Genomic DNA, 27,507 nt, shown 5'->3' on the forward strand with positions numbered 1-27,507 from the left:
ATTCTGTTCCAGGGTAGAGAAAATTATAGCGCTCTTAAGGATAGCGGAGTCAGGGGGTATGGGGAGAAGGCAGGAACGGGGTACTGATTGAGAATGATCAGCCATGATCACATTGAATGGCGGTGCTGGCTCGAAGGGCCGAATGGCCTGCACCTATTGTCTAAAACAGGGAGAGCTGGTGACGGTATGTGGGTCGTCAGCAGGTCCGATACAGCAACACACAGATTTTACATCTTTGGAGGCACGTTTCGGGTTGAGACTCTTGAGATTGATTGAATCAGTCTAAAGAAAGGTCCTGATCTGAAATGTTGCCGGTCCATTCCCTCCACAGACGCTGTCTAACCCGCTGAGTTCCTCCATCATACTGTGTTTTGCTCAAGATACCGGCACCTGCAGTTCCTCTTGTCTTTGTTGCATCGCCCGACCTCTCAAAATGTCACCAAAATGCATCTCACAACTCGTCCATTTGTCTTCTCGGCTCCTGTCGCGATAACGTTATGCCACAATGGCCCACCTTTTTTTTTTTTGTTTGGTTTGTCTGCGATCGACTTGCTTTAAATGTTTACGGAAGCACAATCCTGAAACACACTGTGACAAGACGCACTGGAGTTAGTACATTGATAACAGAGTTCTGCGTGTGTCGAGGCTGTGCGCGAATTACTCGGCGGAGCTCGCTCAGCAGCCCACTTGATTTTGCACATTCAGCTCATTTTGGTGGGTGGTCAGCTTTTCCAAGTTCTACGAAACGGGCCGAGACTGCCGGCGCATCTCGGACATCCCTGCTCGGACAAGGGACGAGAGGAAGAACGGTCAGCTCGGCGCTCGCTTCCAACCGGGTAAAGTGAAACAAATCCTTTGATAAACATACCACCATCCACATCCTTTAGTCTGTGGGTTAGAGATGTAACTATGCCACGGCGGTATCACAAAATGCTGGAGTAACTCAGCAGGTCAGGCAGCATCTAGGAGAGAGGGAATAAATAGATGATGTTTCGGGTACCCTTCTTCAGACTGAAGAAGGGTCTCGACCCGAAACGTCACCCATTCCCTCTCTCCTAGATGCTGCCTGACCTGCTGAGTTACTCCAGCATTTTGTGATACCTTCGAATTGTACCAGCATCTGCAGTTATTTTCCTAACTATGACACGGCGTTGCTCGTACTGCAACCACGGTGGTAGTGAGGTGGTGAAGACCATCTCTCTTCAAAGAGACGCCGGGTTCAAATACGAACGCATTAGTGATCTGAAATCTCTCTCTCTCTCTCACACAAAAATATTGGCTATCAGTGAAAATGGCACCGTCAGGTAAAGTCTCGGTTACACTAAACCGGCTATAGGTAAACGGCGAAGGGGGAAAGATTTAATCGGAATCTGAGGGGTAACTTTTTCACACATAGTGTGGTGGGTGTACGGAACAAGCTGCCAGATGTGGTAGTTGAGGCACAAACTATTGCAATTTTAACGAAACATTTAGGTAGGTACATGGATAGGACAAATTTAGAGGGATATGGGCCAAACGCAGATAGGTGGGACTAATGTAGATGGGACATGTTGGTCGGTGTGGACAAGTTGGGCCGAAGGGCCACTCTATGACTCTTAAACAGGCTGGGATGCACGTTGACTGGTCTGACCAATACTCCGTGTATTTCTGCAGCTACATAGACAAGTGGTTGTCTCAGATCACAGGGTGGGCGATGCTGGGGGTGAGGGGAAGGGTGAATGTTAGGGGCGTTGTAGGAGGCAGTGGTGGAATGAGGCGGGGTGTGAGTGGGTAGGGTGCAGGGGATGGAGGGCTATGAACTGGGAGAGGGGGGGTTGAAGATGGATGTAGTTGTAGAGTGGATGGATGGTAGGAGTGGAGTGACTAGGAGGGCTGGGGTAGGGAGCGAGGGGTCGTTTGGGGTGCAGTGTGTGGAGAAGCATAGGCGGGGAGGAGGGCGGCCATTGAGTTATACAAGTGGAAACAGCCCTTCATCCCGACTTCTCCACGCCGACCAACATGCCCCATCTATACGAGTGCCACCTGCCCGAGCTTGGCCCATATCCCTTTAATGGTTCAATGGTTCTTTATGCACAGCACAGTGAAATTATTTTGCACAACCACAAATGCCGACATTATAATTTTGGTGCTGTTTAAAAAAAGAGAAGAAAAAGCAAAAAACACAATCAGTTCAAAGCAAAGTTCAATCCACATGTTGGAAGTCCTGAACTGCCCCTGATCCAGGTAAGGGTAGTAAACCTCTCCTCTCCATGTACCTATCCAAATGTCTCTTATGATAATACCTGCCTCAACTACCTCCCCCGGCAGCTCGTTCCATACTTCCACTACCCTTTGTGTAAAAAGGTTGCCCCTCAGGTTCTTATTCAATCTTTCCCTCCTCACCTAAAGCTATGTCCTCTGGTTCACGATTCCCCTACTATGGGCAAAAGACTGTGCATTTATCCTGTCTATTCCTCTCATGATCTTGTACACCTTCACAAGATCTCCCCTCATCCTCCTGCACTCCAAGGAATAAAGTCCTAGCTTGCTCAACCTCTCCCTATGGCTCAGGCCCTCAAGACCTGGCAACATCCTCGTAAATATTCTCTGTACCATTTCCAGCTTGACAACATCTTTCCTATGATAGTGAGCAAAACTGAACACAATACTCTAAATGTGGCCTCACTAATGTCTTATACAACTGTAACATCACCTCCCAACTTCTATAGTCATGGGAATGGGAGGGAGAGCTGAGAAGGGATGGGTGAATGTTAAGATGGGGGTCCATGGGATGGGGGCGGGCAATGTGATGGATTGGGGTAGTTGGGTGCATTGGATATGGCGCTTTGGTGGTTGGGAGCTGCGGGTGAGGGTCTATGGGTGAGGCTGTTATTGATGGGTGCTGTGATTGATGGGTGCTGTGATTGATGGGTGCTTGTGATGGGGCGACTGTGAACCGAGGGAGGGTGGAAGGGGAAAAAACAGTGTGGGGAGTGAAGCCAGTGCCTGTGAGGTGGAGGATGCTGGGGGTGACTGCTGAATGGATGGGGGGTTGGGGGTGGGTGACGCTTTGTTGTAGAGGATCGGGTGTGGAGAGGAATGGGGGGAGAGGGTTTGATTTGAGAGCGAGATGGAACGCTGTGAGGGGTGGGTGAAAATGCTGTCATGTCAACTGTGTTGAGTTTATTGTCATGTTTTCCCTCCCTACTTTCACACACATACCGAAGCCCCTGGAAGTACAGTGAGGTACAGGTACAATAGAAACATTGCTTGTTGCAGCATCACAGGTACATAGACAAAAGAACATAAATCACACCTATCGTCACGAGGACGCTGTGGATGGGACGGAGGGAGGGAAGGAGTGGATGGATGTGAGGGTGGGGAGGGAGGATGGGAGGGATGGATGTTAGGGGGTGATGGATGTGGTGGGAGGATGGATGGGACGGAGATGGGGGCAGGGAGGGAGGGAGGGATGTGCGAGTGGGTGTGGGACAAGGGTGAGAGTGGGTGCGTGTTGGAATAGAATTGTGGTGAGGGTGAGAGAGGGGGAGGTGGAGTTGGGGAGGCTGGGGTGGGCAGTAGGGAGCAGGGGTAGGATGAGGTGGGCAGGAGAGAGTGGTATAAATGGGCAGGTGGGGGTTGGGTAGTAGGGTGGGGTGAGCAGGAAAGGTGGGCTGGGCTGGACAGGAAAGGTGGGCTGGGCTGGACAGGAGTAGGATGGGGTGGCAGGAGGGTGTGGACTGGGTGGTCAGGTGAGGTGGGGGGGGGTGGGCAGAAGAGGGTGGACAGGAGAGTAGAAAATGGTGCACGGGAGCAGGTGGGCAGAGAGGATGGAATGGGTGGGCAGGAGGGGGCAAATGGAGTAGGATGAGGTGTGCTGGAACCAGGGAGATAAGGGGAGGGTGCAGATGTAAGGAAGGTGGGAGGGGGAGGCTGAAGTGGGGAGCAGGGGTAGGATGAGGTGGGCAGGAGAGAGTGGTATAAATGGGCAGGTGGGGGTTGGGTAGTAGGGTGGGGTGGGCAGGAAAGGTGGGCTGGGCTGGACAGGAGTAGGATGGGGTGGCAGGAGGGTGTGGATTGGGTAATCAGGTGAGGTGGGGGGGGTGGGCAGAAGAGGGTGGGCAGGAGGGGGCAAATGGAGTAGGACGAGGTGTGCTGGAACCAGGGAGATAAGGGGAGTGTGCAGATGTAAGGAAGGTGGGAGGGGGAGGCTGGGGTGGGGAGCAGGGGTAGGATGAGGTGGTATAAATGGGCAGGTGGGGGTTGGGTAGTAGGGTGGGGTGGGCAGGACAGGAGTAGGATGGGGTGGCAGGAGGGTGTGGATTGGGTGATCAGGTGAGGTGGGGGGTGGGCAGGAGCGTAGAAAGGGGTGGGCAGAGAGGATGGAATGGGTGGGCAGGAGGGGCCAAATGTTATCGAAACGTATAAGATTATTAAGGGGTTGGACACGTTAGAGGCAGGAAACATGTTCCCAATGTTGGGGGAGTCCAGAACAAGGGGCCACAGTTTAAGAATAAGGGGTAGGCCATTTAGAACTGAGATGAGGAAAAACTTTTTCAGTCAGAGAGTTGTGAATCTGCGGAATTCTCTGCCTCAGAAGGCAGTGGAGGCCAATTCTCTGAATGCATTCAAGAGAGAGCTAGATAGAGCTCTTAAGGATAGTGGTGTCAGGGGGTATGGGGAGAAGGCAGGAACGGTCGGGGTACTGATTGAGAATGATCAGCCATGATCACATTGAACGGCGGTGCGTACAGGCTCGAAGGGCCGAATGGCCTCCTCCTGCGTCTATTGTCTATTAATGGAGTAGGATGAGGTGTGCTGGAACCAGGCAGGGAGATAAGGGGAGGGTGCGGATGTAAGGAAGGTATCTGGGAGAGGAGGGTCTGAGCCGCCTTTCACTTTCGCCTGCAACCGCTGCGTGTCGGTGGTGGGTGGCAACGGGGCGGCTGCCGAGCTGGGGGCTGCGGCCGTGCACCGAGCGATGGCCACGGCCACCGTGTCCCTGAGCCGGGACAGCCTGGCCTGCCCCATCTGCCTGGAGCTGCTGAACGAGCCGGTGACACTGCCTTGCGGCCACAGCTTCTGCCGGGGTTGCATCGGCCGCCACTGGGAGATGCAGCAGAGCGGTGGCGGTGGCGGCAGCGGCAGCGGCGGCTGCAGTTGCCCGAGCTGCCGGCGCAGCTTCGAGCCGCGGCCTTGGCTCGGCACCAGCACCCTGCTGGCCCAGATAGTGTGCGGCCTAGCTCAGCCTCAGCCTCAGGGCTCGCCGCCTGCCGCCGCCGCCGCCGGGCCCGGGGACGTGGCCTGCGACTCCTGCCCCCGCCAGCAGCCTCTGAAGGCCGAGCGCTCCTGCCTGCAGTGCCTGGCCTCCTACTGCCCGGCGCACCTGCAGCCTCACCGCCAGAGCCCGGCCTTCCGCCACCACCGCCTGGCGCCGCCGCTCCGCGACCTGGGCCTGCGCCGCTGCCCGTTACACGGCAAGCCGCTGGAGAGCTACTGCCGCACCGAGCGCCTCTGCGTGTGTTGGGTGTGCGCCCTGCGGGAGCACCGCGACCACCAGGTCAGCACGGTGGAGGAGGAGGCGGCACGCAGGCAGGTGCGGCCCGGGGTGAGGGTGGAGGGCCTGGGGGTGGAGGACCTGGGGCTGGGGGTGGAGGACCTGGGGGTGGGGGTGAGGGTGGAGGACCTGGGGGTGGAGGGTGGAGGAGGTGGGGGTGGAGGACCTGGGGGTGGGGGTAGGGGTGGAGGACCTGGGGGTGGAGGGTGGAGGTCCTGGGGGTGGAGGACATGGGGGTGAGGGTGGAGGACCTGGGGGTGGTGGGTGGAGGACCTGGGGGTGAAGGACCTGGGGGTGGGGGTGGAGGACCTGGGGGTGGTGGTGGGGGGGGGAGGACCTGGGGGTGGAGGAGGAGGCGGCACGCAGGCAGGTGCGGCCCGGGGGTGGGGGTGGAGGACCTGGGGGTGAAGGGTGGAGGACCTGGGGGTGGGGGTGGAGGACCTGGGGGTGAAGGGTGGAGGACCTGGGGGTGCGTCTCCCTGGACACGGCGAGTCCCCCTGGACACGGCGTGTTCCCTCTCCAGGGACACGCAGCCTCAACTCTGGGAGGGATGGTTTGTGAAGATTTAGATGTCCACTTCTGCAGCCACATCACAGTATGCTTTCTTATGTCACGCTGTCTCTGCGTGCAGTCAGACTCACACGGAAGTTAGAGGAGATGAGTAGGTAGCCTGAAGGGCAAAATGCAAACCAGCCAGCCGATGGTTAGAACCACCTCACATGCATGGAACCCTCTCTGTCACCAAAGCCCAGGACTGGTGCGACGAGTTTGATTTCTCCAACAAACTCCATCAGTAAACCTTTCACCTGGACACACCTGTTGTTTTGGCTGGTTTGAGTGTTTTGGCAGGTTTATTATTACGTGTACCGAGGTACAGTGAAAAGCTATCATTACGCACTACCAGTCAGCAGAAAGTCAATACATGATTACAATCAAGCCATCCACAGTGTACAGATACATGATAAAGGAATAACGTTTAGTGAAAGATAAAGTCCAATTAAAGAAAGTCTGAGGGTCTCCAATGAGATAGGTCGTACTTCAGGACTGCTCTCTAGTTGTTGATGGGATGGTTCCGTTGCCTGACAACAGCTGGGAAGAAACTGTGCCTGAATCTGGAGGTGTGTGTTTTCACATTCTATACCTTTTGCCCGATGGGAGAGGGGAGAAGAGGGAGCAGCCAGGGTGCGACTCGTTTTCGATTCTGCTGGTGGCCTTGTAATATCTCCCAGCGATCTTTCCGAACACATGTGAGACTTGGGTTCCACTGGTACAGACTATACATATATACATAGATACACAGGCAATAGGTGCTGGAGTAGGCCATTCGGCCCTTCGAGCCAGCACCGCCATTCAATGTGATCATGGCTGATCATCCACAATCGGTACCCCGTTCCTGCCTTCTCCCCATACCCCTTGATTCTGCTAGCCCTGAGAGCTCCATCTAACTCTCTTTTGAATGCATCCAGTGAAAAGGCCTCCGCTGCCTTCCGAGGCAGAGAATTCCACAAATTTACAACTCTGTGTGAAAAAGATTTTCCTCGTATCTTGAATGCCTGTGGGAAGAAGCCAACTTTCTTTCCCTAAGTGGGAGGGGGAAGATTTTTCTGGAGTGACGCGGTTTTGTTGGATAGGTCACCATTGAATGGAGGGGAGGGGTTGGTCAGTGTGTTTACAGACAGTGTTTAATTTTAATTCTGTGCAGAAGCTGATCATGCAACGGAAGAAGGAATTAGAGGGACATTTACAGATCACAGCCAGTGAGGTTGGAAAGTGGATTCAAAACATTGATTGTATCAAGGTGAGTGTCCAGCACAGTGATTGTAAATAACTCGTCAAGAGTGTTTAAATGTCAGAGGCATCAGGAACAGAACAATGAAATTCTCACTTGCTGCAGGCTTTACAGGCACATTAACACAACAAATAAACGTACAATAAATGATCAGTTATATCAGGTAAGAAAACAGTAATAGTGCAAGCTGAAGGACATAGTGTAACCTTATGCAAAGTGTAACCTTATACAAAGTCTAACGTCATGAGTGGTCGGAGTAGAATTAGGCTTTTCAGCCCATCAAGTCTACTCCACTATTCAATCATGACTGATCTATCTCTCCCTCAACAATCCATTCTCCTGCCTTCTCCCCATAACCTCTGACACTTGTACTAATCAAGAATCTATCTATCTCTTCCTTAAAAATCACTGACTTGGCCTCCATAGCCTTCTGTGGCAAAGAATTCAACAGATTCACCACCCTCTGACTGAAGATCACCACCCACTGACTAAAGAGTTTCAAACTAATAGTTCCGTTCTGAGGTGGGTTGTGCAGGGTGGTTCAAAAGCCGGATGATTCATGGAAAGAAGCTGCTCTTGCATCTGGAGATGATGGTTTCAGGCTCTGTATCTTCCTCCTGATGGTGGCTGTGAGATGAGAACTTGACCCGCAACATCGACAATTCCTTTCGCTCTCACATATGTTGCTCACACCTGGGGTGTGTGTGGAGGAGAGACCATGAGAAAGGCCAAGTCATAGACCCCCTCCCCTGACAACCTGCGTCTCATGACCAGAGAAAGGCCATAGTCTGGAAATCAGTGGGCACAAGCTTATCCTCTGCGGCACGGTGGCGTAGCGGTAAAGCTACTGCCTTACAACGCCAGAGACCCGGGTTCGATCCTGACGGGTGCTTGTTTGTACGGAGTTTGTATGTTCTCCCCATGACCTGCGTTAGGTTTTAGCGGAGATCTTTGGTTTGATCCCACACTCCAAAGATGTACAGATTTGTAGGTTAATTAGCTTGGTATAAGTGTCTGTAGTGTGTATAGTGTTAATGTGCGGGGATCGCTGGTTGGCATGGACTCGGTGGGGCGAAGGGCCTGTTTCCGCGCTGTATCTCTAAACCAGACTAAAGTGTCTTGGGCAGTGCCAACCTCGGGCCGGCTCTCGGCATCGGACGTTAACTCTGCCGTCTCCTGCAGGAATCCACCCAGCGGGTGAAGGGTAACGCCTTGGCCAAGTTCAGCGAACTGATCAGTGCCGTGCAGGTGGCACAGAGGGAGGTGCTGGGGTTCATCGAGCGGGAGCGGCAGGCAGAGCTGAACCGGGCCGAGCGGGTCAGGAAGGAGCTGGAGCAGAGGTGGTCGGAGCTGAGGCAGGAGAAGGTGCGGCTGGAGGCTCTGTCCCAGATCGAAGACAGCATCGCCATCTCGCAGGTGAGAGCGCCAGAGCTGATTGGGGGGGGGGGGGGGGGGGAGGGAGGGTGGAGAGGAGGGAGGGTGGAGAGGAGAACGGTGTCTGTTATTGCCAATTAATAATATCATTGCACACTGTGGGGCAGCATGGTGGCGCAGCGGTAGAGTTGCTGCCTTACAGCGCTAGAGACCCGGGTTCGATCCTGACCACGGATGCTTTCTGTACGGAGTTTGTATGTTCTCATTGTGACTGTGTGGGTTTTCTTCCACATTCCAAAGATATGCAGGTTTGAAGGTTAATTGGCCTCTGTAAATTGTTCCCAGTGTGTAGAATAGAACTAGTGTACGGGCATTCATTAGTCGGTGTCGATTTCATGGACCGAAGGGCCTGTTTCCACACGGTATCTCTAAACTAAACTAATCTAAACTGAAGAAGGCTCCCAACCCAAATCGTCACCCATGCTTTTTCTCCAGAGATGCTGCCTGATTTGCCGAGGTACTCCAGCACTTTGTGTCTATCTTCTTAAATTAAACTAAGTGTTGATCAATGCAATTGTTTGTCAATTTCCATGATCTCTCGCCATGTAACTAACGGCCTGTGTTCTTAAGGAGGCAGAAGTGTCTGATTACTGTGGGGATGCTCCACCCGCTATATCCGAAAACCGTTGTTAAGAGGTCCATACTATCGAGGGTAGACTGTACACACTCAAATGGATGCACTCACACACATGCCTAGGCACACGCTCAAAACATGGGCACACTCAAATATGTGCATACCATACCGAGAGATTTAACAAAGTGCTTGCGTTTGCATACTTAAGGGAGCAGATCCCATCCCAAGACTTCCTCCCACACTTTGACTCGTGGGACAGAGAATCCCAGGAATTAGTTGGGAAGTTGCATTTCAATTTAGTTTAGTTTAGTTTGGAGATATGGTGCAGAAGCAGGCCCTTCGGCCCACCAACGATCCCCGCACACTAACGCTATCCTACACAACTGGGACAATTAAAAATGTTACCACGCCAATTAACCTACAAAAACCTATACGTCTTTGGAGTGTGGGAGGAAACCGGAACACCAGGAGAAAACTCATGCAGGTCACGGGGAGAACGTACAAACGCCACACAGACAGCATCCATAGTCAGGATCGAACCCAGGTCTTCGGCGCTGTAAGGCAGCAACTCTACCGCTGTGCCAACGTGCCCCACCTTTCAAAGAGACATCCACCACATCCTTGAATCTTTTTCTCTGTTCGCCTGGGAATATGTTCCATTCTGACAACTCTAGGAAGTCTGTTTCAGGAGTCTGGACTTGGGCATTTGAATTTATGGGTTGTCCACAATGACTGATTGAGCATAATTACAGCCTCAGCACTGATGGACAGAGGACACAGACATCAGTTCGCTTCTTTTTCTGGTGAATTTGGAGGATTTTTGCAAAGACTGTTCTTGGGATTTTTCCATTGTCTTGAGGTGCCAGCTGGAAGTAAGTTTAGTTTAGGTCTTGGAAGAGTGCAAGTTGCACCACTGTCTGGTCAACCTCGAGTCTAGTGCCCTGTCCCTTGCTCTTCCTGGAAGGTTTAGAGGATCGTGCCAGGAAAAATGTTATTGTAACCAGAGTGCGTGTGTACACAGTTGCAGTCTCTCTTGCATGGGCACACAGCAATTTATTCCACACATGTACAATAATGGGCCACAGGAAGACACAAGAAACTGAGATGCTGGAATCTTGAGCAAAACACAAAGTGCTGGAAGAACTCAACGAGTCAGGCAACATCAGGGGAGGGAATGGGCAGGTGACTTTTCAGGTCGGGATCCTTCTTCGGACTCATTTGGCCACTGAGTATGTGCCGTTTCCTCAGTACAGTGCAGACCACCAATGACAACTCTAGTATGTTACACGACAGTCAAAAATATGCACATGCTGGAAATCGGAAGTAATATAGAAACGTAGAAAAATAGGTGCAGGAGTGGGCCATTCGGCCCTTCGAGCCAGCACCGTCAATCAATATGATTGATTGGCTGATCATCTAAAATCAGTACCCCGTTCCTGCCCCAAGAGCTAAATATATCTCTTGGAAACATCCAGTGAATTGGCCTCCACTGCCTTCTGTGGCAGAGAATTCCACCGATTCACAACTCTCTGGGTGAAGAAGTTTTTCCTCATCGCAGCCCTAAATGGCCTACCCCTTATTCTTAAACTGTGACCCCTGGTTCCGGACTCCCACAACATCGGGAACATTTTTCCTGCATCTAGCCTGTCCAATCCTTTAAGAATTTTATATGTTTCTATAAGATCCCCTCCCATCCTAAATTCCAGTGAATACAAGCCCAGTCGACCCATTCTTTCAACATATATCAGTCCCGCCGTCCCAGGAATTAACCTGATGAACCTACGCTGAACCCCCTCAATAGCAATAATGTCCTTCCTCGAATTAGGAGAGCAAAATGACACACAATACTTCAGGTGTGGTCTCACCAGGGCCCTGTACAACTGCAGTAGGACCTCCTTGCGCTTAAACTCAAATCCTCTCACAATGAAGGCCAACATGTCATTAGCTTTCTTCAGTGACTGGTGTGCAAGTACACCCAGGTCTCGTTGCACCTCCCCATTTCCTAATCTGACACCATTCAGATAATAATCTGCCTTCCTGTTCTTGCTACCAAAGTGGATAACTTCACATTTATCCACTGCATCTGCCCACTCACCCAACCTATCCAAGTCACCCTGCAGCCTCATAGCATCCTCATCGCAGCTCACACTGCCACCCAGCTTTGTGTCATCCGCAAACTTGGAGATGTCACATTTAATTCCCTCGTCTAAATCGTTAATATGTATTGTAAATAACTGGGGTCTGAAAGGACTGAAACTGCTGAAATCACATAGCGCGTCAGGCAGTGTCTTGGAAAGATGTTGCCATGCTCATTTCTTGAGACTAATGTCTTTGCCCCAGAATGAGGAACAGCACATTGTCATCCAGCTGAGCATATTGGGTTTGATATGCAGTTCAGTAACTCCAGGCAGCTGGCCCATTCTGCTGTATGTTATCCGCCTGTTCCTGTACTACCAACTGTTTTACTTTCTCCGTTCCCTAATGGTGGAGAAAGTACCCTCACCTGCTCTGCATTTTCTTCAGCTCTGACCTGCATTTGACAACGTTCAGACGCCCCTTTGATTTTTTTTCCTCTCTCTCTCTCTCTCTCTCTCTCTCTCTCTCTAATTTCCCTCATTACTCAACTGCTGAGCGTTTTCATCGTTTTCTGATTTTGTTGTGGCAATTGGCTGTGGTAACTGCAGCAGTTTGTGGTACAATTAAGTTCAGCACAATCTTGACGCAGAGTTTGTTATCTGCATTCTCTGCAAGTAATCGGATTAACGAGGGAAAAGTTTGTTCTATGTTAACATTTCCTGTCCATTTATCATTCTCAGGAGTATCTGGATTTTAACGACATTGCGGAGAGTCCTGCCTCACCCCCTTTAACAACTGGCCTGGACGCTAAACTTGGCAAGGTGGAGAGAGTTGTCTCTGGACTCTCCACTCTGATTAAAGACCATGTCCAAACTGCCTGGACAAAGAACCTGGAGAACATTGGCTCAGCAGGTCAGTCAACCAAAGCACCCATTGAGATCTTGAACAAGGTATGTTGACCACATTGATGAGAGTAAGCTGAAATCTGAGCATGTCCCGTATGTCTTAAACTGCTGATTGTACATTGGATCTTATACTGGGAGCTCCATCAGTCATTGACTGCTCTTCAACCTTGGGGCACCAACTAAAGGAGACATCAACAATTCCAAAATGCTGGAAAAGCTCTGCTGGTCAAAGATCACCTATGGAAGGAGAAGCCAGTTAATGTTTTGGGTCAGCAATCCTTCATCAGAACTGGTAGAAAGAGTGCATCAATTAGGAGACCATCAGCACAGGAATCTGGCCATCAGTTCCATGCTGGGAGGTGGTGTGCATCTTCCCTTTCTCACTTCTTCAGTCAGAGTTTGGGGAAAGGATTCAAAAGAGGCTTCCTCACCAATCCCCCACTCTCCTCTCTTGATGTTTGAGGCTGGTTGATGAACACTGGCTGCGCGGGCATTCATCAGGATAAGGCAGCTACCAACCTGTACTCAGGCATGCCTGGATAGCACGCAAGCAAGGTTTTACACTCTATCTTGGTACATGTGGCAATAATAAACCAAGTCCTCTACCGATACCACACAGTTCCATCCCAGAGCCCTGCTGGAAGCGATTCAAGCTTCATCCTGGTTTCCAGATCGGTAGTGAAGTTGCTTTAATACTTATAAAAGTTTGTTTTGTTCAGTGATTTTCTTTTCAGCGATGGGAAGGTTCTATGAGGAGATTTCACAGCAGAGTAGAAAAATAGAGACACAAGAGGGAACAGATGTTGGAATCATAAGGAAAAAAGTGCTGGAGGAACTTACACTTACTCCATTTATTTACTCGCTCATTCTGAAGAGAGGTCCCAATCTGAAACATTGACTATCCATTTCCCTCCGGAGATGCTGTCTGGCCCACTGAGTTCCTCCAACACTAATTTGTGCTCTAGATATCAGCATCTGCCGTCTCTTATGTCTCCATTTTACTGCTCACTACGAAATCTCCTCAATATATGCCCATGTTAAGGAAGTTCTCCTCTCCCCCGACATCAATCTGAAAAGGATCGTGAACCAAAATGTCGTCTGCACATTTCCCTCCACAGATGCTGCCTGAACCTCTGATTTCTTCCAGCTGTTATTTTTTTTTAATCAGTTAAATCTCTGCTCTTTTTCTTCTGAATCTGGGAACGGTTGACTCTCCCTGCATTTCGGTCTGGGTTTAATGATTCCACTGTGAATTAAGGGCATATCTAGACCTCAACATTGCTTGTTATCGATTTTTTTCCTTCAATATTTCTCAGTGTATCAAATCTGGACTTGACTTGCTCAGACAAGAGTGACCCTGAGTAGAGTGATCTTTGCTCTGCGTCTGATCCGTGCTGTCTCGGTCCGAGGGGTGTAAATTGCAGCTCCACCCACAGTTATAAACATTCACTAAACGTATGGGAGACCTGCAAGGATGGATTTGCTGGCTGCTGTGGGCTGCAAGCAGCTTTGGCTTGTGCACTATTATTGCATCTTGCAGAGGAGTCTGAATCGTTAAATGCCCTGGTTTCAATACATGTTGCTCTTGGTTGCCCTATTTTTTTTACTTCGATATATTGGGAGGTGTGTAAAAAGGAACTGCAGATTTTGGTTTGAACTGCAGATAGACACAAAGTGCTGGGATAACTCAGCAGATCAGGCAGCATCTCTGGAGAAAAAGGATGGGTGGCGTTTTGAGTCGGGACCCCTCTTCAGACTGGAGACTGAAGAAGGGTCCCAACCCGAAACGTAACCCATCCTTTTTCTCCAGAGATAGACAATAGACAATAGATGCAGGAGTAGGCCATTCGGCCCTTTGAGCCAGCACCACCATTCAATGTGATCATGGCTGATCATTCTCAATCGGTACCCCGTTCCTGCCTTCTCCCCATATCCCCTGACTCCGCTATCCTTAAGAGCTCTATTTAGCTCTCTCTTGAATGCATTCAGAGAATTGGCCTCCACTGCCTTCTGAGGCAGAGAATTCCACAGATTCACAACTCTCCGACTGAAAAGGTTTTCCTCATGCCTCTTGACGCGCTGAGTTATACCAGCACTCTGTGTCTATATTGCAAGGTGGTCATGTTTCCCATTTGCGAACTGTTGGGGTTACAAACAGCTCTCAGAAGCTGAAAGCTGTCGTAACCTGGGGAAGATCTGTAATCAAAATCCTTTTACATGTTTATCTGTTTATCGTCTGCCATAGATGATGAAGAACCCATTCTAAGCCCTTCGGTCAGCACCGTCTCCAATGACGAGCCACAGCTCCCTGAAACACAGAGACGGGAGGACCTCTTGCAATGTGAGTAACATTTTCAATCCTGCTCTGCTTCGCCAGTTCACACTAAATTCGGGTTAAGGAGCAGAATTTGGAGGGGTTCCCAGGACAAGGTGACAGTACATTGACGAAAAAGGGTGGCAAATGGGCAGGGTGTGTTTGGAGGAATGAGAGAGGTTGAGCTGGGAGAGGAGGGGTCAAAGTCAGATGTTGGAGTGGGGGAGAGGATAAGGTGTGTGTGGGTTATGGTGGGGGCTGTTGGAAAGGGGTGAAATGGGGCATGAGGTCTATATGGGGGCAGTTTGTAAGAGCGGGTGGGGAGAGTGGGTGGGATATCGGAGAGCTGGAGAGGCATAGTGGGAGAGTCATGATCTCCATTGCCCCAATTGATTTGCCTTTAGTGAGTAGAGGGCACTCAGAAAAATAATGCAACTGAAGCCATCACCAGGCAGATTCCTCACTTCACTCTTTCCTAGATGTGAGGGACAGACATGCAACCACTTATATTAATAGGAAGGGATAAGGGGAGATTAAAACGGTCCATCGTACAATGTGCCCTCCCATCCCTGCTCTGGACCAAGGATCTTGCCCCAGAGTGGACAGTTTGGATCTTGTCATCATTTTAACCTTGAGAGAGATGCACAGAGTGAGCACTCAAGGAACAGGAAGAGAGTCGATCATTTGGCTACAGTGGTCGATTTTGTCATTGCTCCATTTCCCAGTGACTCCACACCCTGGAATACCAAAGTCTCTCCATCGCAATTTCCACCCTAGGTATCTGGAGTTGAGGATCCAACCATTCACGTCGACTTTAGAATCGTAAGCACAGGCCATTTGGTCCATCATGTCTGTTGCAGTTGGAAAAGGGTTTGTTTTAGTTTAGTTTATTGTCACGTATACCGAGGTACAGTGAAAAGCTTTTTGTTGCATGCTAACAAGTCAGCAAAAAGACTATGCATGATTACAATCGAACCATCCACAGTGTGCAAATACATGTTAAAGGCAATAATGTTTAATGCTAGATAAAGTCTAGTAGAGCCCAATTAAAGATAATCCGAGAGTCTCCAATGAGGTAGATAATGGCTCAGGACCGCTTTGTTGTTGATAGGATGGTTCCCAAACTCTCTTCCCATTCCCAGCACCATGTCTGTAGCCCTGCAGGTCACGGCTTCAAGGACAATCTCAGCCCCAGGAAGACTTCTGCCTCTCCCACTCTTTCAGGCAGTGAGTTTCAGATCTTCACACCTTCTTGGTGAAAAGATGATCCCACTTCTCACCCTTCTCCAAAATCTCTACCTCTTGGTTTTTGATTGCCCTGAGAGAAACATCTCTTCTTCACCTCCGGCTTAAATTAGTGACATTTTTATTCTGGAACTACGTCCCCGGTCTTACCTCCAGAAAGGGACTCACCCTCTCAAGCCCCCACTGGATCTTGTGCTTATTAGAACACGTCGCATTGTTCCACAGTCCAGAGAATGTAGACCTAACCTGCGCAGCCTTTGCTTCCGGGATTGTTCCGTCATCATGGTTTGGCTGTGATAAGGGACAAGTTGCTGGAGCGTTGATCTTACAAGATTAGGGGCAGTCCTGTAAAACTGAGAGGAATTTCTTTTCACAGAAGGTGGTGAACTTCTAGGGTGCTCTGTCTGCGATGAGAAGATCGACGATGGTATTTAAAGAGGAGCAGGCAAAGTTTTGTTAGTTTGGATAATTGATGATGATGGGAAAACGGCACAGATGAGGTCTGGGGCAGGCTTGAGGGGTCAGATGGCCTTCTCCTGCTCTGTCTTGGATGGTATAGAGTTCCTGACTATCACTAGTGCTTCCCCGCTACTTCTGTTTCAATGAGAGCAGAACCTTTCTGTTCCTCTTCTTCACAAAGCCACTTCCTAGTGAGAGCAGAAAGCTAGCATTGTCAACGTTGGTTAAGGACTACCAAGAACACCTAGCTGCTAAATAAAAAGTACAAGGATGTTACCAGTTCTGGGGGGGGTTTGAGTTATGAGACATATTAAGCTGGGTCTTTTCCCCCTGGAGCATAGGAGGCTAAGGCGTTTACAAAATCATGAGGCTCATAGGTAAGGTGAATAGCCAATCTTTTCCCCATGGTAGGGGAGTATAAAACTAAAGGGCATTAGTTTTAAAAAGAGAGGAGAAAGACTTAAAAAGGACCGGGAGGCAACTTTTTCACACGGGGTAGGTTTATGAAACAGGTTGCCTGAGGAAGTGGTAGAGGCAGGTGCAATTATGATATTTAAAAGACACGGACAGATACATGGATAAAAAGGTTTGGAGGGATATGGGCCAAGCGCAGGTAAGTGGGTTCAGCTCGATTGGGCAACGGTCAACATGGACAGGTCGGGCTGAAGGACTAGTTTTCAGTGCTGGAGGGTTTGTGTTATAAGAAGAGGTTGAATCGGCTGGGTGTTTTTCCCTGGAGTTCAGGAGTCTGAGGGGTGATCATATAGAGGTTTATAAAATCATGATGAGCATAGATAGGTGAATAGCCAGTCCGATTCCCAGGGTTTGTGAGTCTAATACACGGGGGCATAGATTTTAAGCTGAGAGAGAAATCATTTAAAAACAATCTGAAGGGAAAGATATAAACACTGAGGCTGGTGTGTATGTGGAACGAGGAAATGGGAGAGGCGGGTACATTAAGATATGCAAAATACACTTGCACAGGTACAGGGATAGAAAGGTTTTGAGGATATGGACCAGGCGCGAGCAAGTGGGACTAGCTCAGTTAGGCAACTTGGACGAGTTGGGCCGAAGGGCCTGTCGCGGTGCTGCATGCCTCTTTCACTTCCATTGTCCGAGTTGTTTTCTTGCCCCTGAGCAGCTGTGTATGTTACAGATTGCTGCCAGCTTACGTTGGATCTCAGCACGGTGCAGAAGGAGCTGTTCCTGAGCGACGGAAACCAGCGGGTGACCAACATCTACCCGCGGTCGGAGGATTACGAGCCTGGCCCCGAGAGATTCGACCTGTGCTCCCAGGTGCTGTGTCGGGAGCCGCTGGGCGGCGGGCAGTTTTACTGGGAGGTGGAGCTGAACGATGGCGACGCCATGATCGGCATCACCCACGGCCAGATCCGCAGGAAAGGCTCGGACAGCTGCTGCATCCTGGGCCGCAACCTGTTCTCTTGGTGCGTGGAGTTCTGGTACAACAACGTGTCGGCCTGGCACAACAATGAGGAGACCAGGCTGCAGGTGGGCAGGTACGGCCGCATCGGAGTGTGCCTGAACTGCCCAGGCGGCACGCTGACCTTTTATGGGGTCACGGAGCAGGTGGTCATCATCCACCAGTTTCACGCTGCTTTCAACGAACCCATGCACCCAGCCTTCTGGGTCTACTGTGACACCACACTTAGCATCTGCCAGTGCCCTTAGTATCTGCCAGGGGCCACAACATCGGGGACTACACAGTCAATCAAGCACTTACTTTTAGTCTGTTCACAAAGTACCTAGGAGACGATCATCTATCTTTTTTCTGCCATCTTTGTGGAGATATAAACACTGGCCCAAATACCAGAAAGGACTCGTGTCCTGGGCCTGCCTGAGGTGCAAAGCAGGTATTCCTCTGAGAAATACCACCTCCAGCAGCGGGGGATTCCCTCTGCACTGCCCTGAGAATAAATACACACAGTGCTGGAAATGCTCAGCAGGTCAGGCAGCATCCGTGCGGAGAGACACAGAGTTGAGTTGCAGGGGGGATTGTGCAGATGGATATGCCAAAGAGAATATCTCTGGTAGAGTGGGACCAAATGGGTTGACGTGGAAGCAGATTACGCTCTTTTGCCTGTATGTTATGCGTTGCTGGTTGCACAATAGTGGAGCATGCCCAAGTGGTCAGACTAGCGGAGAGGAAAACAGAGGCAGAATTACAGCTAAATAATATTTGGAAAGGCACCGTTCTCATACAGACAGAGAGTGATAGCGAGTCTACTAAAGTTGGCCAATCGGATATGGTATCTTTGCAGGCTGTGGTGAGACTAGAGACGGGATGGGGTGTTGCGTTGGGCCTCGTTGCGACAGCACATGAGGTTGCCTGTGAATTTTGGCACAGTGCTTCACTCTCTGTTGCTGGGGCATTGCCAAAGTGGAGGTTTCCTGGGATGCAAGAGCACAATTATCTGACATTAAAATCAGGAGAGTGCAGAGATAGCTATTGAAAATGCAAGATTTTCCTAATTTGGGTCTGTCCACACACTACACAACCGTTGCAAGGGAGTGCTCCTGAATATTGAATGCTAGCAAGCAGAACTACCAGGACAGGCCCATTGTTTCAGCCTGCTCCTGCCCCATCGGGATTCACTAAGTCACGTAGCAACTGTAGAAATGTTTGGTATGGCTGCATTTGGAATACTGTGTGCAGTTCTAATCGCCTCATTACGGTAAGGATGGGGAGGTTTTGGAGAGGGTGCAGAAAAGGTTTACCTGGTGCTGCCTGGATTAGAGCTATAAGGAGAGATTGGACAACATTGAATTGTTTTATTTGGAGTGTCGGAGGTTGAGGAAGTAAAATCATGACCAGTATAAATAGAGTAGACAGGTTGTTTTCCATGGGTGAAAATTACAAATACTAGAAGGCATCGCTTTCAGATGAGAGGAGCAAAGTTGAAAGAAGAGTTGTGAGGCAAGTTGTTTTATCAAAGTATGGCGAGTGTCTGGAATATACTGCCAGGGATGGTGGTGGAAGCAGAAACGATAGTAGCGTTTAAGAGGGGTTTATGTCGGTACTCAGATATGCAGGGAATAGAAGCGTATGTAACACGAGCAGGCAGAGGACATTGACTTGATGTCCCGTGTGGCACAGACATCATTGGCCTAAGGGACTGTTCCATACTGTGCTCCTCTACGTTCTATACAAACATAATTATTTCTATCTTAACTCTCTCTGTTCTCCCTGGTGCCGTCCATTTCCACAAACATACGTGACACTTTGGCTGCCCTCTGCCAAATCAACAGTTTCCAATTCCAGAACCCTGACCGGATCACCTTCAGGTTGGACATGCGATCCCTCTACATTTCCATCCCGCATCAGCATGATCTAAGGCCGCTGCGCCTCTTCCTCGAACAGAAGCCAACCATCTACAACCTCATTCACCCCGCTGAACTTGTCCTCGTATTGAACAATTTCTCCTTCAACTCCACTCATTCCCTCCAGCTGGAAGATATAGCTGAGGGCAGGCATAGTGGCGCAGTGGTAAGGTTGCTGCCTGACAGCGCCAGACACACCGAATCGATCCTGACTTTGGGTGCTCTGTACAGAGTCTGTACGTTCTCACTGTCACAGTGTGGGTTTCCTTCAATAGACATAGATTGTGAATTGGTTTCTGTAATAGTCGCTGGTCAGCACAGACTCGGCGGGCAAACGACCTCTAAACTCTAAAGCCTACAGGCACTCGCATGGCTCCAAACTATGCTTTCGAGTTGGATATGTGCAATAATCCTTGGTTCTGTCCTACCCAGGCCCACTTCAAAACTGCCTCTCAGCCACATGCGTTGGTGCTGCTTCCTGAACTCAAATTTCATCATCTTTGGAGCCAATGTCCACCATGCTGACACCTTCACATGGTCCATTCCTGACCACTTCCCTACTTTAGATGTCTCTGTACCTATCTCTGGGGATAGGCTGGCCACACACATCCACACAAGCCAGCAGTCTCCCTCAGTTACTTTGATCATACTTCCTCCCACCCTGCCCTCAGGCTCAGTGTGAACTCCGTGCCATCATCCCAGTTCTTCCATCTTTGTCGCATTTTCTCTACGCAGATTACTTTGAGATATCTCCATTCTTCCTGAACCATAGCTTCCCCTTTACCACAGTGGACAGAGTTCTTGACAGAGTTAGATAGAGCTGTTAAAGATAGCGGAGTCAAGGGATATGGGGAGAAGGCAGGAACGGGGTACTGATTGAGGATGATCAGCCATGATCACATTGACTGGTGGTGCTGGCTCGAAGAGCCGAATGGCCACCTATTGTCTATTGACCGCATTATCTGCCACCATGCAGCGACCCAAACTTTTCAGGAAAGGGAGTGGTTCCCTTGCACTTCTGATCTAATGTAGTTCAGTTTAGTTCAGTTTCGAGATAGGTGCAGAAACAGGCCCTTCGGCCCACTGAGTCCACATTGACCAGAGATTCTCATACACTAGCAGTATCCTGCACACTAGCGACAATTTTACCAAAGCCAATTAACCTACAAACCTGTATGTCTTTGGATTGTGGGAGGAAACCAGTGCACCCAGAGAAAATCCATGAGGTCACACGGAGAACGTACGAACTCCGTACAGACAGCACCCATTGTCAGGATTGAACCCTGGTGTCAGGCGCTGTAATGTAGCAACTCTACCACTGCGCCACCGTGCCCCCCGCCCCCAATGTAGAGCATTTGGTACTCGCTGTGTGACCACCCCTACCTTGGAGAAACACAGCACAGATTGGCAGGTCACTGCAGGGTACATGCATTCAGCTTGTGGAGGGTGTTAGCCCTGAGCTTACTGTTGCCCACCATTTGAACTCCCAATCCCTCTCCCATTCTGAACTATCTGCCCTTGCCCTCCTACACTGTTATGAGACCCAGTCCAAGCTCAAGTAATAACACCTTGTCTTTCTTCTGGGAACATAGCAGTCTCCTGAACTCGACCCTCACCCATCTCATCTCATTCAACATCTCACCCATCTGTATTTGGGGTCACATTTACTCTCGCCATCAGTATGGCCTGACCTTCTGGGCATATCCCACAGCCTGACTATGAACAACGCACAACACAGGCAGCCTGCCTCTAACGTCCCCATGAACTCATTAGTCTCACCCCTTTGTTTTACCTATTCCTCCCCATATTCTCTGCCCCTGAATTGTAACATGTTTACTCTCTTTCCCAGTTTGGACAAAGGGGCTTCAACCTCAAACATTAACTTTGTCGATCTCTCCACAGATTCTGCCTGACCTGCATTGTGTTTCCAGAATTTTCTGTTTTATTTCAGATTTTTAACACCTGCAAGGTTTATTGATTTTCATATTCACTAACTATAGGTATTATATCCTGAATATTCACTATCTATTGGTGTGGTAGCCTTGTCATTTCAATAATATCAAATGTTTGCTCTGACTTAATTTTGATATTCGAGGAGCTGTTTATTACAAAGATTTCAATATGTATTGAAGGACCGTCCAGCATTTGTATTGGTCTGTGCTGCCAGTGACGAATAAACCTCAACGTGTATCATGTTTTGCAAGAATTGTTGTGTCTTTTTTGTTCTGGAACAACTTTGTAGAGCCATCTCATTCTGTTGGGATCTCTCCCGTTGATCCCATCTCTCTCTGCTGGGACCTCTCATTTGGTGCCCTCTCTTTGTGCTGGGATCTCTCTTGTGTGCCCCACCCTATCCTATGCTGGGATATTTCCTCTGGGCTTTTTTCCCTGTTCTGGGGCTTCTTGTGTAGTCCCCCTCTCTCTGTGTGACGAGACGGCTCCAGTTCTGGGACCTCCCCTATAGTTCCCTCTCTCTTTGTTCTGGGACCTCCCCTGTGGTCTCATCTCTCTGTTCTGCAATTTCTCCTGGACTCCCACCCCCTTACCTCACAATGCCAGAGACTCCTCACACCCCTCTCTCTGATCTGGGACCTCCTGCAGTCCGCTCTTCCTGTTCTCAGCCCTTCCTGTAGACCCAACTCTCTGTGCTGGGACGTCTCAGGTATTCCACCCTCCCTGTTCTAGCCCCTGCTTTGGCCCCTGTCCCTCGTCTAGGACCACTCCTATTTCTCCCCTCGCTTTGCTGGGACTTCCTCTAGCCCCTCTCCTTGTTCTGACCTTCCTGTAAACCTCACTCTCTGTGCAGGGACTTCACACCTGTAGTCCACTCCCCCCCCCCCCCCCTCCTGTTCCGGGACCTGTGTACATCCCTCTCTTTGTGCTGGAACTTCTCCTGCAGTCCCCTCTGTCTGATCTGGGAACTCTTCTGAAGAACCCGCTCCCGCCACTCTTTCTGGGATCTCTGCTGTAGTACCCTCTCTCTGCTCAGGGATCTCTTTTGCAGATCCCTCTATCTTTATATGCTGCAACCTCTCCTATAACCCCCCCCCCCCCCCCCCCCCAATCCCCCTCCCCCTGGGACTCTCTGTGCTGGGACCTCTATTGCAGTCTCCTCTCACGATGCTGGGATCTCCTTTATAGACCCCTTCCCCTCTGGTCTTACCTCGCCTCCTGGCTCACTGACACGTTTCCTGTTATTCTGCACGACAGATGCTCGGAACCCCTCTGTATTCCGGGAAACCAGGGGCCAGTTTCGTTTTGCTCCGTGCAGCCACTCTCTGCCTCCCTCTGCTGGTCAGAGCTCAGATATATGTACGTTTGTTTCTGGGCAGTGCGTGACTCCTCATGACCCAGTGTGGCCTCCAGCCGAACGAGGGAAGTGGCTGTGGTTTAGAGCCCAGTGGAGTTCTTGAGGCATCGGTGTTTGAGGAAAGGGAGAAGAGGTTGTCATGTTAGAAATGTTTGGCGCACCAAATGAATTTCAATGCCCTAAACATTAACTGGGAATCCCTCAGTTTAAAAGGCTCAGAGGAGGCAGATTCTTGAGATTTACGTAGGAAGCCTTTACACCAACGAAGGGGCTTAACTAGACCTTGCTTTGAGCGATATAGCTGGTCAGGTGAAGGGAGTGTCAGTGGGGGAGCATTTTGGAGACAGTGACCACATCTGCACATTTAAATGCCATGATGTGTGACATTGTGTGTGGCACGGACGTCATTGGCACAAGGGGCTGTTCAATACAGTATGTCCGAAACAAACGTAATTCTTTCTATCTTAACTCTCTTTTCTCCCTGGTGCACTCCATTTCCACAAACATACGTGACACTTTGGCTGCTCTCTGCCAAATCAACAGTTTCCAATTCTAGAGCCGTAACCGGATCATCTTCAGGGTGGACATACGATCTCTGCATCTCCATCTTACATCAGCAGGATCCAAGGGGCTGTTTGCACACTGTATCTCAAAAGTCTAAAACCTACAGACACTCGCATGGCTGCGAACTATGTTTTGTAGTTGGATATGTGGAACAGTCCTTGGTTCTGTCCTACCCAGGCCCACTCCACCAGCCACGTCTCAGGTATGTGCATGGGTGCTGCTATCAAAACTCAAATTTCATTATCTTTGGAGCCAATGCCCACCATGCTGACGCCTTCACTTGGTCCGTTCCTGACCACTTCACTCTTTAAATGCCTCTGTACCTATCTCGGGGGATAGGCTAGCCACACTCATGCACTCATGCAGTCTCTTTCAGCTACCTTGATCATACTTCCTCCCACCCTGCCCTTGTGTGGATTCCGTGCCATCCTCCCAGTTCTTCTGTCTTTGGCGCATTTTCTCTGCACAGATACTTCCGAAATATCTTCCTTCTCCCTGAACCATGGCTCCCCTCTACCGCAGAGGACATCATCTAGGTCCTCCACCTCGACAATCACCCCATCTTCCGTGATGTCGCATTCCACCTGCATATATTGGAATATCCTTTGCAATTCTGCCGGCTCCAATGTTCCACCACCGGACACACATTCCTGTCCCCTCCCCTTTTAACATTTCAAGGGAGTGCCAACTGCCTTGTCTACTTTTACAGCCCCACTAACCACTGCCTGTCACGCACTGTTACAGGATTTGCAGCACCTTTCCTTTCACCACTTCCTTTCCCACCATCCAGTGACCCAAACTTTCCAGGAAAGACAGTGGTTCACTTCCACTTCCTCTGGTCTTATGTAGTTTAGTTCAGCTTAGAGATAGGTGCAGAAACAGGCCCTTCGGCCCACTGAGTCCGCATTGACCAGCGATCCACATATACTAACAATATCCTGCACAAGAGCAACAATTTTACTGAAGCCAATTAACCTACAAACCTGTATGTCTTTGTGGGAGGAAACCAGTGCACCCAGAGTAAATCCATGAGGTCACAGGGAGAACGTACAAACCCGGAGAGTTGTGAATCCGTGGAATTCTCTGCCACAGAAGGCGATGGAAGCCAAGTTACCGCATGTTTTCAAGAGAGAGTTAGATTTAGCTCTTAGGGCTAAAGGATTCAAGGGACATGGTAAAAAGCAGGATTGGGGTACTGATTGTGGATTATCAGCCATGGTCACATTGAATGGCGGTGCTGGCTCGAAGGGCCGAATGGTCTACTCCTGCACCTATTTTCCATGTTAACTCCTTACAGGCAGTACCCATAATCAGGATTGAACCCTGGTCTCTGGCGCTATAATGCAGCAACTCTACCACTGCGCCACCGTGCCCCACTCCCCCAATGTGGTGCATTTGGTGTTCACTGTGTGGCCTCCCCTACCTTGGAGAAACACGGCACAGATTGACGGGTCGCTTTGCAGGGTACTTGCATTCAGCTTGTGGAGGGTGTTGGCCCTGTGGTTACTGTTGTCCACCATTTGAACTCCCATTCCCTCTCCCATTCTGAACTGTCAGTTATCATATCATATCATATATCATATCATATATATACAGCGCGGAAACAGGCCTTTTCGGCCCACCACATTGCCGCCCAGCGATCCCCGCACATTAACACTATCCTACACACACTAGGGACAATTTTTTACATTTACCCAGTCAAATTAACCTGCATACCCGTACGTCTTTGGAGTGTGGGAGGAAACCGAATATCTCGGAGAAAACCCACGCAGGTCACGGGGAGAACGTACAAACTCCTTACAGTACAGCACCCGTAGTCAGGATCGAACCTGAGTCTCCGGCGCTGCATTCGCTGTAAAGCAGCAACTTTACCGCTGCGCTACCGTGCCGCCCTTGGCCTCCTCCACTGTTATGAGGCCCAATGCAAGTTCAAGTAATAACACCATGTCTTTCTTCGGGGAACATTGCAGTCTCTGGAACTCTAACTACACACAACACAGGCAGCCTGCCTCTAACTTCCCCATGGTCTCATTAGTCTCACCCCATCAGACGCATTCCCTTTGTTTTGCCTATTCCTCCCCATATTCTCTGCCCCTGAATTGTAACATGTTTACTCTCTTTCCCAGTTTGGACAAAGGGGCTTCAACCTCAAACATTAACTTTGTCGATCTCTCCACAGACTCTGCCTGACCTGCATTTTGTTTCCAGAATTTTCTATTTTATTTCAGATTTTTAACATCTGCAAGGTTTATTGGTTTTCATATTCACTAACTATAGGTATTATATCCTGAATATTCACTATCTATTGGTGTTGTAGCCTTGTCATTTCAATAATATCAAATGTTTGCTCTGACTTAATTTTGATATTTGAGGAGCCGTTTATTACACAGATTTCAATATGTATTGAAGGACCGTCCAGCATTTGTTTTGGTCTGTACTGCCAGTGACGAATAAACCTCAATGTGTATCATGTTTGCAAGAATTGTTTTGCCTTTTTTGTTCCGGAACAACTTTGTAGAGATCTGTCTGATCTGAAGAACCCCCTCCCGCCACTCATTCTGGGATCTCTGCTGTAGTACCCTCTCTCTGCTCAGAGATCTCTTTTGCAGATCCCTCTATCTTTATATGGTGCAACCTCTCCTGTAACCCCCCCCCCCCCCCCCCCCCCCCCCTGGGACCTCTATTGCAGGCTCCTCTCACGATGCTGGGATCTCCTTTATAGACCCCTTCCCCTCTGGTCTTACCTTCGCCTCTTGGCTCACTGACACGTTTCCTGTTATTCTGTACGACAGATGCTCGGAACCCCTCTGTATTCCGGGAAACCAGGGGCCAGTTTCGTTTTGCTCCGTGCAGCCACTCTCTGCCTCCCTCTGCTGGTCAGAGCTCAGATATACTATCGTTTATTTCTGGGCAGTGCGTGACTCCTCATGACCCAGTGTGGCCTCCAGCCGAACGAGGGAAGTGACTGTGGGTTCTAAGAGCCCAGTGGAGTTCTTGGGGCATCGGTGTTTGATGAAATGGGAGAAGAGGTTGTCATGTGGGAAATGTTTGGCGCACGAAATAAATTTAATTGTCCCAAACATTAACTGGGAATCCCTCGTTTTAAGAGGCTCCGAGGAGGCAGATTCTTGAGATTTACGTAGGAAGCCTTTACACCAATTAAGTAAGGGGCTTAACTAGACCTTGCTTTAAGCAATACAGCTGGTCAGGTGGTGGGAGTGTCAGTGGAGGAGCATTTTGGAGACAGTGGCCACAACTGCATATTTCAATGCCATGATGTGTGACACAGACATCATTGGCACAAGGGGCTGTTCAATACTGTGCTCATGTACAGTATGTTCTGTACAAACGTAATTCTTTCTATCTTAACTCTCTTTTCTCCCTGGTGCCGTCCATTTTGACAAACATACGCGACACTTTGGCTGCCCTCTGCCAAATCAACAGTTTCCAATTCGAGAGCCGTAACCGGATCATCTTCAGGGTGGACATACGATCCCTCTGCATCTCCATCCTCCATCAGCATGATCTAAGGGCCCTGTGCCTCTTCCTCGAACAGAAGCCAACCATCTGCAACCTCATTCATCCCGCTGAACTTGTCCTCGTATTGAACAATTTATCCTTCAACTCCATTCATTCCCTCCAGATGGAAGGTCCAGCTGAGGGCAGGCACAGTGGTGCAGCGGTAAGGTTGCTGCCTTACAGCACCATAGACCTTGGTTCGATCCTGAGTACGGGTGCTGTCTGTACGGAGGCTCTGACCGTGTGGATTTTCTCCGGATGCTCTGGTTTCCTCTTACAATCAATGGACATATAGATTGTTAATTGACTGCTGTAAATCATAAATTGTCCATATGGAGACAACTGCTCATATATCAAGTGCTCAGCCATGATCATATTGAAAGATGGTGCTGGCTTGAAGGGCTGAATGGCCTACTCCTGCACCTATTTTCCTTGTTAACTC

General features: G+C 49.7%; 1 protein-coding gene across 3 annotated transcripts; it reads left to right on the forward strand.

The window, feature by feature from the left end:
• Positions 1-341: 341 nt before the first annotated feature.
• On the forward strand, positions 342-22,043 carry LOC144596747 (tripartite motif-containing protein 16-like). 3 transcript variants are annotated; one of them, XM_078405493.1, is made up of 6 exons: positions 342-836; positions 7,240-7,335; positions 8,509-8,742; positions 12,151-12,322; positions 14,561-14,656; positions 17,490-22,041. In XM_078405493.1, the coding sequence occupies exons 1-6, from the start codon at positions 498-500 to the stop codon at positions 18,020-18,022; spliced, it is 1,470 nt and encodes a 489-aa protein (XP_078261619.1). In that variant the 5' UTR covers positions 342-497; the 3' UTR covers positions 18,023-22,041. The 3 variants fall into 3 exon arrangements, with proteins under 3 accessions (XP_078261619.1, XP_078261618.1, XP_078261617.1); XM_078405492.1 differs by lacking the exon at positions 342-836 and adding an exon at positions 4,812-5,539 and having other exon boundaries at positions 17,490-22,043; XM_078405491.1 differs by lacking the exon at positions 342-836 and adding an exon at positions 4,814-5,575 and having other exon boundaries at positions 17,490-22,042.
• Positions 22,044-27,507: the final 5,464 nt, after the last annotated feature.

Source organism: Rhinoraja longicauda, chromosome 9 (assembly GCF_053455715.1).
Source record: "Rhinoraja longicauda isolate Sanriku21f chromosome 9, sRhiLon1.1, whole genome shotgun sequence".
In the NCBI taxonomy this organism is placed as follows: Eukaryota; Metazoa; Chordata; class Chondrichthyes; order Rajiformes; family Arhynchobatidae; genus Rhinoraja; species Rhinoraja longicauda.

Bases quoted from the DNA above. Each gene is read 5' to 3' on its own strand.
- LOC144596747 (XM_078405491.1), top strand. From the start codon at position 4,961: ATGGCCACGGCCACCGTGTCCCTGAGCCGGGACAGCCTGGCCTGCCCC. The intron at 12,323-14,560 runs GTCAGTCAACCA...CGTCTGCCATAG, and splicing joins GGAGAACATTGGCTCAGCAG to ATGATGAAGAACCCATTCTA. The intron at 14,657-17,489 runs GTGAGTAACATT...TGTATGTTACAG, and splicing joins ACGGGAGGACCTCTTGCAAT to ATTGCTGCCAGCTTACGTTG.